General features: G+C 39.6%; 1 protein-coding gene across 1 annotated transcript; it reads left to right on the top strand.

Moving 5' to 3' along the window:
• Positions 1–3,988: 3,988 nt before the first annotated feature.
• Positions 3,989–12,680, top strand: slc40a1 (solute carrier family 40 member 1). Its single transcript, XM_061234840.1, has 8 exons — positions 3,989–4,264; positions 4,421–4,488; positions 5,110–5,269; positions 5,458–5,573; positions 6,661–6,787; positions 7,896–8,141; positions 8,335–8,988; positions 9,565–12,680. Exons 1-8 carry the CDS (start codon positions 4,231–4,233, stop codon positions 9,876–9,878), a joined length of 1,719 nt encoding a protein of 572 aa, XP_061090824.1. The 5' UTR covers positions 3,989–4,230; the 3' UTR covers positions 9,879–12,680.
• The last annotated feature ends 1,200 nt before the right edge of the window (positions 12,681–13,880 follow it).

Here is a 13,880-nt window from a genome sequence, read left to right as displayed (position 1 = left end):
ACCTGACACAGTGTTGCCATGTTTGCAGCATTGTTAGTGCTTTTGGCCCTGAACCTCAAAGAATTTGTGTTCCATTGCCTTTCTGCCTGTAAACACAGTAAAGCATGGTCAGCTACTGCAATTGAAATGACACATTTTGGAATTAAACAAACATTATGGTCATTAATTAAGAACACTCTACTCTCCACATTTTATCTGCTGTATAGAGACCACATACAGCCAAGGACTTTCAGATTCATCCTTTTATCATTCTGGGCTGCACAATTACGGCACTGCCTCAGTCTTGCGATGAAACATTAGATGCCCTGATTTCCACAAAATTATTTACTCCAGAGACCAAAACGTTAGGCAAGAATGCTCCTTGAGAAAAAACAACAACACTAGCCTCAGTTAAGACCAGACCCTTTATCCTCTGTGAAATAGCTTTTAAAGAAGACAATTATTGCTAAACTGTTTATATACGTTGCTGTTGAGCTGGTTTACATAAATAACTGTCATGACATGAGAAACAGATTGTATGTACAACGAATGTAAGAGCTATCAGACCTCTTTTAGACCAAGCCATTTGATCCTGCTATTTTTGTTATGCTATGATTTGGGTTATTTATTCATGTCATATTAGCTTCATGAGTTTGGAAAAAAACGAAAATATGAAAATATGATGGCTGTCAATTTAAGTGCTACCAGAGTGGAGTGAAAGTCTAAAGGGTAACTTAAGGACCTACAGTACTTAAAATTTAAGAGGTCTTGCTTGTAAAAAGTATGACCTCCCTGCTTGACCATGACCTTTAGTATGGCTATAGAATTCCTGGGTCAGCCCCTGAATGGTTTTTAGCATGTCTGTGATAGGGCAGACCTGACTTCCATTTTCCCCACAGACAACCATCTGACTACATGGGACTTAACAGTGGTCAGATGAAAAACAAGGCCATCATGTTAAATGTGTGTTATGCTACTACCCTTAAATCAATGTTAAATGGTACAAATGCTGGATGGCCCAGAGAACAATTCCACAAATTCCTGTAATCATAGGTGTGATTTAAGTCTGCCGACCGAGTGCTGTACACAGACAGGGTTATTATGTTTCTTCACAGAGGCGGCATTATTTTTGTGCTATTGGACAGTGTGGGCAAGGATCAGACTTATACTCTGACACCACTGAAAATGACAGCATCGTTAAAGGCATTTTGGTGACAATGACACCTCCAATGTTTGCATTATGAGGTAGTATGTGTCATGCCTCCACTAGAAATTAGCATCTATAAAAAGCACTATATAAATCAAATGTATTATTATTATTATTATTATTATTATTATTATTATTATTTATTAGAGATCCAGTACTTCCAACCGGACCCCAGACCCTGCTCTGAGGTTATGGACTGCAGCAGCCTTGCTCCTCCCTTGGTCCAGCCCACACTTTGACACATCCTGGAGCTACAAATTCATCCCCCTACCCTCTGAACTCCAGGCTCTACATCCCTCCATATGGACTTAATGCATCGATCTTATAGGCCAGCGGAGGATGGGCATGCACCTATAGACAGGTTCCGAGAGGAGTTTTACCAGATGCTATTTGGGGGCTAAAGGCTGATATGTTTTATTCCTTTCTGTGTTACTCTGTAAATGTCTATGTAATAGCCTTCTGTGAAAAGCGCAATACAAATAAAATTGAGTTGAATTAATTGAATCAATGAAATGGTGTGGTCTGGCAGAGTCCTCATCCCATCAAATAAATATTTAAAAATAACAAGAGTTTTGAAAAGGCACCTGCATGCATTTGCCATGGTACACGTTTACTATTTTAAAAAATCCCAATTTATTTACCTGTTTGCCATTTTATTCTTTTTTTCTATTTAACATATAACACTTAACAACACATCAATGCTAAATATATAACATTTAAAACACATTAACACTTAACATGTAACACATAACAAATTCTAAAAGGCCAGACATGTTAAGAAAACAGAAAGCATGTCGGTCTGTCTTGGAACTACCTGTATGATTGACAAAATAGTATCGAGGTAGCTTCCTCATTCCTTTCATTTCTCCAAAGTGTGTTATGTTCATCTAGAGACGAAGCCATCATCCTATGAATACTTTTTTAGGTATAGAATTACAAAAATTGAAGTAGGATTGGGGGGGGGGGGGGTCACTTTCCAACGAACATGCTAGGAATAGTTTCCATGCTACCAGAGTCATTTTCCCAAACACCTTTTTGCTGCTGACCATGTCACTCATGTATGTATTATGTTTCTCTATATAGTCAAACTCTCACCTATATTTCCAGTAAAAGAGCAAACAGCACATTATTTGAATACACAAAACTGCTGAGCTTCTCACTCAGCGTCGTAGACTTCACCCCTATTGACCCCCAAGCTAGACTGTGACTATAAACATGTTCTGTTTGCAGAACTGTGAGGCCATTAGCTATGTTACCATATTATCTTTAAGATGAGCAAATACATCAACTGTAGCACCTGTCCATGTAGTTTCCCGTCAGACTGCTATCACCAATGATTTATGAAGTGACGACACAAAAGGTCCACAATATGTGTATGATTAAGGGGAGAAGAATGCTATAATTAGCACGACATAAATATGTTGTGTTCGGATTTTTTTATTATGAACGTCCTTTTTTTATGAATCACAAACACGTTACACATTGATATGTGTACAATATAGACAACCACCATCACAACACAGCGAAACATTTTTAAGAGCACAATGCATTCTTATCTAAGGCTTGGCTGTGTGCAGTTTGAGGTCATAAGCTTTTTTATGCCATTCTATGGTCTCTGGTCTAGATCAGCTTATGCACAAGACATGAACAGCTTCACACACTCACACACGGCCCTCTGTGTTATAACAATGAGTCGCACCGTGACCATTCTCCACACAAAAAGCAGACAGTGGGATCATTGCTGTTGTTATTATCTATGACTCTCAGGTGAAGCCATTCTGGTCTCCCAACCACAAGGGAAAAAACAAAAATGGCTTCCCCAGGCAAGCCTAGACAGACATCCTATTTTTAGAATGGGGTTCCATTACAAGCTGAAAACAAACAACCCATCTAGTCTATTTTTGAGTGTTGCGGTAGTCAATATGAATTATCCATACAGACAGGCCTTAATTTTAATTAATCAACCCAGCTAAGAGAGAGCAGAGTATTTTTAATACACTAATATTGAAAAACTATCCCCATTGTTGGAATTAGGTTATATAACGTATATAGTCAACTTATATATTTGTGGTCATGTGTTAATAGCATGTATTATAAACTACTCAGGAAAAGAAAGTTTGCCAAATTATCTACTAGACTATTACTATTACTACTCTTACACTTGCACAGTTTATATAAAATATTACTGTACTGCGCACAGCAAAGAACCAAATATGCTCATTACTGTAAAATACGAATTAGATTTCACTGTGAAAAAAATGCAATTGAGCATCAACAGTAAAGTATTTTTAAATTCTACTTTTCCAGTTTCTGTAAATAACATATAACTTTGCATTTCCATATTCTCATATTAACAACAGCAGCAACAATGTCTATTTATTTATTATAAAAGGTAAAAATATTTCCTTAAGCATCATGATCATTCATATTTCCTAACACTAATATATAAATATAATCTACAAAATGAAATATAATCTACAAATTAAAATATTTTTTCCATTATATAATAAATTGAGCCATCTGAAACATCAGCAACAGTAATAATGGTAATACAAGGGTGTTTTATTCTATAAATTCAGAGACCATCATCTAAAACAGGAATAAGAATGGATCAATGGACTGCGTAGAACAACGTAGCAGCGGTTTTCAGTCTATTTACAGACAGCGGGGAACAAAAAAAGCGCATAAAGACCCTGTTATGAATACCCTGTATTCACCGTACAAGGATGTTGTATCACGTGATAATGACGCAGCAGAGACTCTAAATACTGGCCGGAGATAAACAGTACAGAAACAGTGCGGTGCAGTGAGGGCCGAATGTGAACGTTTGGGCACGCAGGATTGGTTATTATTTTGCATTTAGACTAAAAACCTTTTCGATTAACATTACTTTCCAACTTCAGCTACAGTGATAGCTAAGTTTGGAGAGGAGAAAGGGGAATTTAGTATTCTTTGCAGATAATACATTTTCAGTGCTTGCACCGATAACGGAAACCGTTTTCACAAAGGGATATAAACATTTTGGCTGAAATACATTATAAAATATGGACAACGCTGGATCCAAAAAACATTGCTGTGGTAGGTTTTTCGGCATATTGCTAGCTTGCCAGTTCATGATAATTCAGGAATTGAGTAGCCTATACATTCAGTTTACCTTACAATGATTGAATTAATGTAACAGGATACTTGAAAGTGTTTAGTACATAATCATTTATATTTTGCGAATTCTTGCAGAATCTGCCCGCGATTTCTTTACATCTGCGAAGTTCCTTATTTACCTTGGACATGCGCTGTCAACATGGGTAAGTGAAACTAAGCAATGGTCAATAGAAACATTAATCATAAAATGCAATAATATTAGGCTTTTACAGTACGCACTTACCCTGGACACATACTACAATTTATCTTGCTTTCGATGACAGGTGGGCTCTGTGTGCATGCACAGGCTCAGAAAATCAAATGGATGTATTCAATCGACCTTTACTACAATCGAATTTGCAAAGGCTGCAATGCTGGGCGAGAAATTCAGATTACATTTGGAGCAGAACATAGCCTATTTTCTTTCCCGAAAAATTACACTGATCTTCAATGTCTGTGAATCTTTCGTCCTGTGTTCTTATGTTAAGTGGTATTGTAAAATAATGCCGGCTTTCATTGACAAGCGCCCTACATTGCTGTAGATGTGGTCTAACAATTAAAAGTAAAGAATTTACTTTTTGAACGTTATCATTAAAAATGTGTGTCATATCATGTCTTGCTATTAAATCTCCATTCAGTTTTTTTTAATGTACTTTTTCTAAGTGAACTAAGTAGGCTGCGTGCAATAAATTAAACCAGCCTTTACCTGCGCACTGAAAAAGTTGGAGTTTGTTAGATGTGATAGTACCAAATTGCACTTGACATTGGGTGTTCTTGATTTTCAGGGAGACCGGATGTGGAATTTTGCTGTGGCCGTGTTTCTGGTGGAGCTGTACGGCAATAGTTTGTTGCTGACGGCCGTATACGGGCTTGTTGTGGCTGGGTCAGTGTTGCTGCTTGGAGCCATTATCGGAGACTGGGTGGATAAAAACCCCCGACTGAAAGGTGAGAAACTCCTAATCAGCATCTCACTTATGAGAATGTATAATACATTTCCATTGACTCTTAATAATTTAATTTGGTAATAAATTCATCTTTGAAGGCACGAGTTGCTTCAGGCTATTAAGCTATATTGCGAAAACATGTAGCCTTTTTATCCTTAATTTCCTGCTGTGCTTATCTTTTCAAAACAGTCGCACAGACTTCCCTGGTGGTCCAGAACAGCGCTGTGATACTGTGTGGGGTTCTACTCATGGTGGTGTTCCAGTTTAAGGTGACGCTCGAAGGACTTTACAACGGTTGGTTACTTGTAAGTACCTCATCTCACTGTTACTACCATCTCAGATTTTTAATTGAAATTGTGGACTTTTGTTTTGGAAGCCAATGTGAAGCCAAGAGATGTTGAGGGTATGGAGATTTTGGATAACATCGTTTTTTAATGTATTGCATCTGTCCAAATCTTGCATAATTTATGGTGGGACCTAACTGTATTGTATTTATAATTCAACAGAATTAAGGAAAATTAATAGTCCTTATGCAACATAGTGGGAAGGAAAGTTGATGAAATACCTTGCGTAAATACCGTTTCATCAATTTAAATTTAAACCAATACTTGAGGGACTTTGTGAAAAAATGGTTATATTACATTAAAAATTAGGGTGGATGTGCCAATAAGTTTTTTTTTTGTGTGTAAGTGTAATTCCCAGTGTGCATAAGACATAGTTTTGTGGTTTGCATGAATGCAGGACATGTATGGTGACAAACCAACAGGGCATTATAGTGGAAAAAAAGAGTATTTTGTTTTAAGAGGCCCAGGGTTTGTAGGGTGGGCTATAATCTTGTGCTGCTCACTGATTTGTGCTTTCTGGACTGAACAAGATCCAGGGTTCACAACTGCACCATCAGCCAGATTTCTATCTATCACATGTGACAGGAGAAATGTGGCTTGAGTAGTGTGCTAAATACCATTCATTTACCCATGAGAGCCAGCGGTGTCACAGAGTAACCCAGGTGGCCAGTAAACATTTGTACAATTTACATTCATAATGGTTAAGTAACCATTGTGTGGTATAATAGTTAGGGAGCTAGGCTTAACTCAAAGGTGTTGGGTTTGATTCCCAGCTGGACATTGGTATTGTACCCTTGTTCAAGTATAGCTTCATGAAAAATGGATTGTCTGTAAACTGTGTAAGTTGCTCTGGACAAACTTCCTGCTAAATGGAAAAATTTCTAAATAATTTTAACCATTATTTGCGTTTACATTACACATCCTCTAGTTCTGCCTACTTGGGAAATGTTCGTTCACTCGCTAAGGATTCTCTTACTGGTCTTAACAATGGCTTTGATGAAAAGCTGAGAATCCTGAACAGCCCGTTCTTCTTGTTGTTGTTTTACAGACTTCCTGCTACGTAATGGTCATCACCATTGCCAACATTGCCAATCTGGCCAGCACTGCCACCTCTATCACCATCCAGAGAGACTGGGTAGTCGTAGTGGCAGGGCAGGACAGGAGCAAACTGGCAGGTAAGGGAAGGGTCTCCATGGAAATGGTTTGTCTTAGGTTTACATGTGGAAATTAGAGCCAGCTGGCTACACCTCTGTCCCAGAAAAGAGTTGTGGCCAGAATCCTTTCTTGGTTTATGACCTCCCTATTGCAACTTGTCAGTGAAGGCCATAAAACCACTGTCACACTGCAGAAAAGTGGTAGCAGAACTGGCCATCAACTGATGTCATATCTTGATAGAATGTTTACAACTGTTAAAGTCCAATGACAGAACATATTGATTTATGAAAGCCCTGGATATGTACTGCATTGGTTTTGGGATACACGTTAAACCCACTGACTGGCCTGCAGCTCCATTGGATATCCTAAAGGAAATGTGTAAACTTCTTATCAGAAGATTTACAAAGAAGGAAACAAGAAACAGTAGTGTTTTATCTACTTAGGTCTTCAGATTGCTTAACAAGCTCAGTGGTTATTAGGCCTTTTCATTAGCAGTCACAACCTAGATATTTGTGCCAGATTTGGCTCTGAGTATATAGAAATGGGACTGAATCCAAGTTACTTACTGTTTATAAAAATGTATGTTCAGTTAAAGGAATTAAAGTTCAAAGCACTTTTCAATGAGAGTGAGAGTGAGGGGGAGGGGAGGGTGCGTTGCTACAATGATGTTGCATAGCAACCATATTGCACCAGATTTTCTCTATACCTCGCCTGAGGCGTGTGAAGGCGGATGTCTTTAGTCATTTAACCCAAGGAAGAGTTTATTGGCTGGGTTGACAGCCAGATTGAGAGGTGACACCAGAGAGCCACTCTGCAGTAATGGATGAAGAAGCAGTGGGGAATTTAATTTATGCATTGTGCAAAGAGATCATTACACCCCCTTTCTGTGCTATACATGTCACTTTCAGCAACAGTTTCAAAGACTTCTTTACATTTCATATCCAAATATGATACTGACCAAGTCAAGTCTATATACTGTATCATTGGACATAGTAGAGGCTACATGGTGGCATGTCCATGAGCATAGTTAACTGACAGACTTCTGTTGTAGATTTGTATGTCATAATTACTCTGCGTCATGTCCTCTCCTTAGTTTTAATTCACTTTCTTCTTAATTTTCTCCATCAGACATGAACGCCACAGTGAGGATCATTGACCAGCTCACCAATATCCTAGCCCCGATGCTGGTTGGCCAGATCATGTCGTTTGGGTCCCATTTTGTGGGCTGCGGATTCATCTCTGGCTGGAACCTTTGCTCCATGTGTCTGGAGTACTTCCTGCTCTGGAAGGTTTACCAGAAGACCCCAGCATTAGCTATCAAAGCTGGCCAAAAGGAGGAAGAGCAGGAGCTGAAACAGCTCAACATCCAGCAAGGTGAAGCACTGCACCTCAGAACTTCGCATATGTTCCCCGAAATGTCTTCTGTGGAGAAAAACATGTTTCTCAGTCAGCCAAAACCTTCAGCTAGTTACCTGACTGGTGCTGGTGAAACTGATTGCCCCCCTCCTTATGACAGTCAGGAACTATATTATGTTTTATATAATGTCCCTTTTCTTATCCACCTCAGGGCTCGAAAACAGCCAGAAACCAGCAGAGGGCTCCCAGCTGATGAACGAAGCGGAGCTGGCAAACGTGGAAGCCCAGAAGAAACTGAGCTGCTGCTATCAGATATCTGAACCCTTCCGCACCTTCAGGGATGGCTGGGTGGCCTACTACAACCAGTCGATCTTCTTCGCAGGCATGTCCCTGGCCTTCCTCTACATGACAGTGCTGGGTTTCGACTGCATCACCACCGGCTTCGCCTACACCCAGGGCCTAAACGGCTCCATCCTCAGCCTACTCATGGGCGCCTCGGCCGTCTCAGGAATCTGCGGCACGGTCGCTTTCACCTGGGTCAGGAAGAGGCTGGGCTTGATTCGCACAGGCTTCATCTCGGGCGTGGCACAGCTCTCCTGCCTCCTGCTCTGCGTCGTCTCAGTTTTCATGCCTGGTAGCCCCTTCGACCTGACCGTCTCGCCCTTTCAAGACATAGTCCGCCACCTGATGGGGGATGCCGGCCCCCTGCCAGAAGCCAATCCCACCCCGCTGGCCTCGCTCACAAACGATCTGCAGAGCCTGGTCAACGGGTCCACCACAATGTACGATTTGGATATGGAGCCACAGGTGGAGTCCTACCTCTCCGTCAGCCTCCTGTTTGCTGGTGTCATTGCTGCAAGAATTGGTAAGTATTTTTAGAGTCAGACCCAGAGTAAATCAAATGATGCTTTCTGCCGCATGTAGTGAGACCAGTATCGAGAGAGGCTTTGCCTTCAAAGGTTAGGGAGAGGGTTTCAAGAAATTATGTCCAGTTTAAGCAAGTAACCTTTGAAACAGTATGTCATTCAGAGAGAGAGAGAGAGAGAGAGAGAGAGAGAGAGAGAGGAAATGAGAACATTCTCTTTATCAGTACCATAATTATAAAACAATTAATCTAGTGAATTGTCAATCTCGCATCCTGGAGGGCTTGCAGTGTCTGCAGGTTTTTGTGCCAACAGCCAGTTGAGGTCTTTGGAACAAGCTGTGTAGATTCTTTAGTCAATCAACAACTTGGATGAATCACTGGTTATGAAGTACACCAAAAACCAGCAGACATTGCAGCCCTCCAAGACTGGAATGTGATACCTGTCATCTAGGACATGGAAACAATTAGTCTCTTTATGAGTACCACAATCATAAAAGATGGATTTTTGAACAGAAGATCTGCAGCTCTGGCTTGGCAATGTTGTATAACTGCTATGTTTTTTACTGTCTTCTTCAGGCCTTTGGTCCTTCGATTTAACTGTTACCCAACTGATCCAAGAGAATGTGATTGAGTCTGAAAGAGGGGTCATCAATGGCGTCCAGAACTCCATGAACTACCTCCTGGACCTGCTGCACTTCATCATGGTCATTCTGGCGCCAAACCCTGAGGCCTTTGGTCTGCTGGTCATTATTTCAGTCTCTTTTGTTGCCATGGGTCATATGATGTACTTCAGGTTTGCCTTTAAAAGCCTGAGAAGTCGGCTCTTTCTGTGCTGCTCTCCAGAGCACAAGGCCGAAGGTGAGAATCCCACACTTCCTTCAGTTGTGTAACTCCATTAACGAGACAGTATCCCTGCAGCCTGCAGTTCCCACAAACCCTCCCTCCAAACCCCTGAAAGAATTATCCCAGCTATTGAACATGCCTACTGAGCAGCAGCTACATTAATTTAACCCAGAGCAAAGCTATTTAATCAGGACATATTACATTAGCCATTAAAAGAATGGAGGAATGCAGTTTCTATAAAAGATATCTTCAGAAGCACAGGAAGTGATGATTAGTATCAATGTAGTGTGGTAAGAGGGATTTCAAGTATTACATAGTTTTTACTTCACTCCTCTAACCTCCAGATGGCACATTTTTAATGTAGAAAGAACAATTCGATTTTTACAGTACCTTCTGTTTGATTCTACCTTAGAGCTTTAAGATCAAGTGTAAGACATTGCTTTTAAGCGTTTACGTCAACCTGTAGTTCATAGTGCGTTAGCCATTAGTTATAATACGCAATACTCAGCATTTATTATCTAGCTTATTTGTTTTTTTATATAAATAAACATAGGAATATGTGTTCTTGGTTGCTTAACTCAAACCTTGGACGATGTCTCTAAGAAGTGCTTAAAGGGTCAAACAAATTATTTATGAATGCATGCAGATAGACATTTTCATATAAACCTGTATTGTAAACTTTGTAGTCAGTATTCTGTCATCCTTCATGGTGCTAATGCGTTATTTGTAACCAAATGTACAAGCTATGCAGTCACATATAAGATATATTTACCAAAGTGGATTTTCTAATGCAACAGAAGGAGGTGAGGGAAAATATTTTTGGTCTATCAACATTCCATGCATGGTGTAAATATAGTGTAGAAGATAACATAGTAATTTTTATAATGTGTATATGTCCCATGGCAAACATACTTAAGACCCCAAAGCAGAGATGCTATAGTACTATGAAAACTTATTTTCACTTAATTTAGAATAATTGTTTTCTCATTTGATTATTACACAGGCACTTTAATCAACCATTGTCCGTGATGAGAAGTAGACACTATCAGCCCAGTTTTTAGTGCTTACGTTTTTGCACAAGGCTGAGGTCCTTCCCTCTCCTGCTCTCATTTCCTTGCAAATGCCAACTCTGAAATAGTATTCTTTCTCAGGATCTTCCCAGCCTTTTAGATCATGACCTCCCCTTGGAAGCACAGCATGATTCACAAAAGCTTTTCATACTTGGGAAAAAGCTGCCTTACATTTTTCAGTCATGCCTTTTACGAATTTTGTGTCATTCACTTAAGTGACATTACCCCCCTCCCCCAGGTTTTCAGAGGGAAACCTCCAAATTACACACCTTCAGCTTAACCATAGGTGCTACTAGACCCTATTTCAATAAGTGCAACAAGCCTGCTCCTTAGGTCCTTGGAGTGACAAATTTAGGTTTATATTGCTTTGCCCTCCAACCCTTGTATTCATAACTAAAGACATAACTAATTTACATACAGAATGCAGGCAGGGGTGCTGGGTAGATCATCCTGTTAAGCCTCTGTTATAGTGCATGGATAGGCCTCAGTATGGCATGAAATCCTGACCGTGTCAGTGCCAATCTGCAGCCCACTGGTAATGTAGGTACCTGCAAAGTACCTGTATCTGTTAAGATGCACAAGAAGCGTCATATCTGTGCCAGCCGGACAAACTGCTGTATAAGAAATAGCGGCTGACATCACATGCTTCAGAAGAAAGCATGTGCAGATTAATACAATTGGGCATTCCAGATTGGGGAGAAAGACATACACAATTTGAGTAAATGTGATACTCAAATGAAAGGTGATAGATAGACAATATTGTGTTTTGTCTGAATCAGGGGCTTGGTTTATTTCAGTATCCAGACACTCTAGGTCCTTGGAAAATCTTATGTGCGCACCTGGAAATCTGGAAAATCATGGTTTAGGCATATATTAAGGCAAGGCTGGCATAACATAACAATGTTGAGGTTGGGCAGTTGCCTGCTAACCTCAGGAAACAGGTGGTCAGTATGGCAGGTTTATACTGGATGCCAAACTGGTTGGCTTCTCTATGAAAATGCTGACAGCAGTAGTTCTCCCTCCAAGCCTCAACAGAAAGGCTTGCCATGGTAAAGGTCAAGATTAGGAATAAGCAAGAACAGGATAACATGAGAACTAATGTTTTCCAGCTGGGGAGGTCTCAGGAACATTTCTCATTAAGAAGTACATTGCTGTTTTCATGATCCTAAAGCTAGCAAATGCTATTTCATATACAAATAATGACACAAATTGTGTAGATACTGATGATTGTGAGATTTACATTTGTGATTTTAAATGTTTGAGGTTTTTTTTACTTTTCCAAAAAAATATTTAATATATATAGTTCTTTAAATAAAGAGCTATTTATTGCATAGAATGCGTTTACTTTAGATCTGTGAGGTGATGCCCTTAATTTCCTTTTCCTAATTTGGAGGGAAAAAAAGATATGGCACATATCTGTACAATGCTTTGGAGCAAAAAAAAAAAAACCCTGATCATGGATAATAAAATGTAATCTACCACCAATGCAATATCCAGTATGTTGTTAAAACCACCTGGAATGTTTAAGTTCAACATTTACTAGTTTTTCAGGGGAATGGCTTTAAAGAGTACTTGTTTAACTTTTTATATATATATATATATATATTGATCCTTTGCATTGTTTTTGATCATGTAAATTTCTTTTTGGTTACAGTTTTGTAATTATGTAAATATCGCATTGTGATTGTACAAGCAAGCACTCCTACACCCTATTGTGGAGAATGTAAAAAGAGTGACCTTGTATTGCATGTGTTCTCTGAAATAAAGGTAAGGGATCCATCCAGCCGCCTTTTGTCTGCCTCTGGGAAAATAAAAAATAAAAATAATAACATACTTACTGATTTTAATTCAGTAAGGTTAGTGTGGACAGAAGAATGGCCGAGGGTTTCACCAGAACATCGGAAGACATTCTTTAAGGGTATAGTACAACCCTTTGGGAAACTTGCTTTATGACCTGTGAGTTGGGGGTTGCCAGGTCACCGACAATAAAATTGTGTTCCCACTGCAGCCAAAAGCACTGCATACCTGGCAACTGCTTCAAGCATCAATGCACAACTACTAAGCGCATTCACATGGCTATTTGTCAATTATAGTTCTGAATGTAACTTGTTTAATCTAATCATTTTCGGTTTTTATTTTTACTATAAACCCTTTTTCCTAATCATTATACTGCACTGCAGCTGTCAATGACCAACATGGACCAACTGCATGTCCATTCCACCTTGATCCCAACACGATTGCAACTTCTGCAGCCATTTAGAAAAAAATGGCCAAAAGCATTTAGGCGAAGAAGCCCAATAAAATGACTCCTAAAATAACTTCTGAATTACAGAGGCTATTAAAAGCCTTCCATTAATTCTATTACTTTCTCTTAATTTTAATTATGACGCAAATGCGCAATAAAAATGCAGCAGCAAGGTAACAATATTCAAATTGTAATCTACAAAACATTTAAATGGAAGGAAAAGTATGGCATACAAATCAGATCAGAAATAAGCTTCACATGGAAGAGTTAACAGGAAAGATCAAGGCAAGTTCAAGTAACTGAATACATGACATTTTAAGGGCCATGGGGAAATGCAGGGCCATTGCTTAATGATGGCAGTAAAATGCAGTAAGCAACTGCAATACAGGCAATTGCACTTCATTTTAAAGAATGCAAATGTGAGAGGAAACGGTCTCTCACTTCACTGGTGGGTTCCCTTCCACTGCAACTTTCTCTGAATATGATCACCTGCTAGACGAGCATGTTATACAATTCAAGGTTTAAATCTTGAGTAACCTCCACACAGTTGCAGTTGGCTGAGACCGGACCTACTTCTGAATCAGTGATCTAAACATCAATACAGCCACCGCTGTCATGATAGAGCAAAAACTATGCCACTGCACGGCCTCGATCTGGACCGCAGACAGAAGTGAAAAACGCTGATGCAGCCTAAGCCGACTCAAAGTAACCACAAAAACTTGAGACCAGCGAAC

The sequence above is a fragment of the Conger conger genome, chromosome 3 (genome assembly GCF_963514075.1).
Source record: "Conger conger chromosome 3, fConCon1.1, whole genome shotgun sequence".
In the NCBI taxonomy this organism is placed as follows: domain Eukaryota; kingdom Metazoa; phylum Chordata; class Actinopteri; order Anguilliformes; family Congridae; genus Conger; species Conger conger.
This window is presented reverse-complemented; position numbering and strand designations above follow the sequence as displayed.

What these genes read in the sequence shown, in the direction of transcription:
- slc40a1 (XM_061234840.1), top strand. Translation starts at nt 4,231, where the DNA reads ATGGACAACGCTGGATCCAAAAAACATTGCTGTG. An exon ending in ATCCAAAAAACATTGCTGTG is followed by an intron (nt 4,265 to 4,420) that starts GTAGGTTTTTCG and finishes GAATTCTTGCAG; the next exon opens with AATCTGCCCGCGATTTCTTT. An exon ending in ACAGCTCAACATCCAGCAAG is followed by an intron (nt 8,142 to 8,334) that starts GTGAAGCACTGC and finishes TATCCACCTCAG; the next exon opens with GGCTCGAAAACAGCCAGAAA.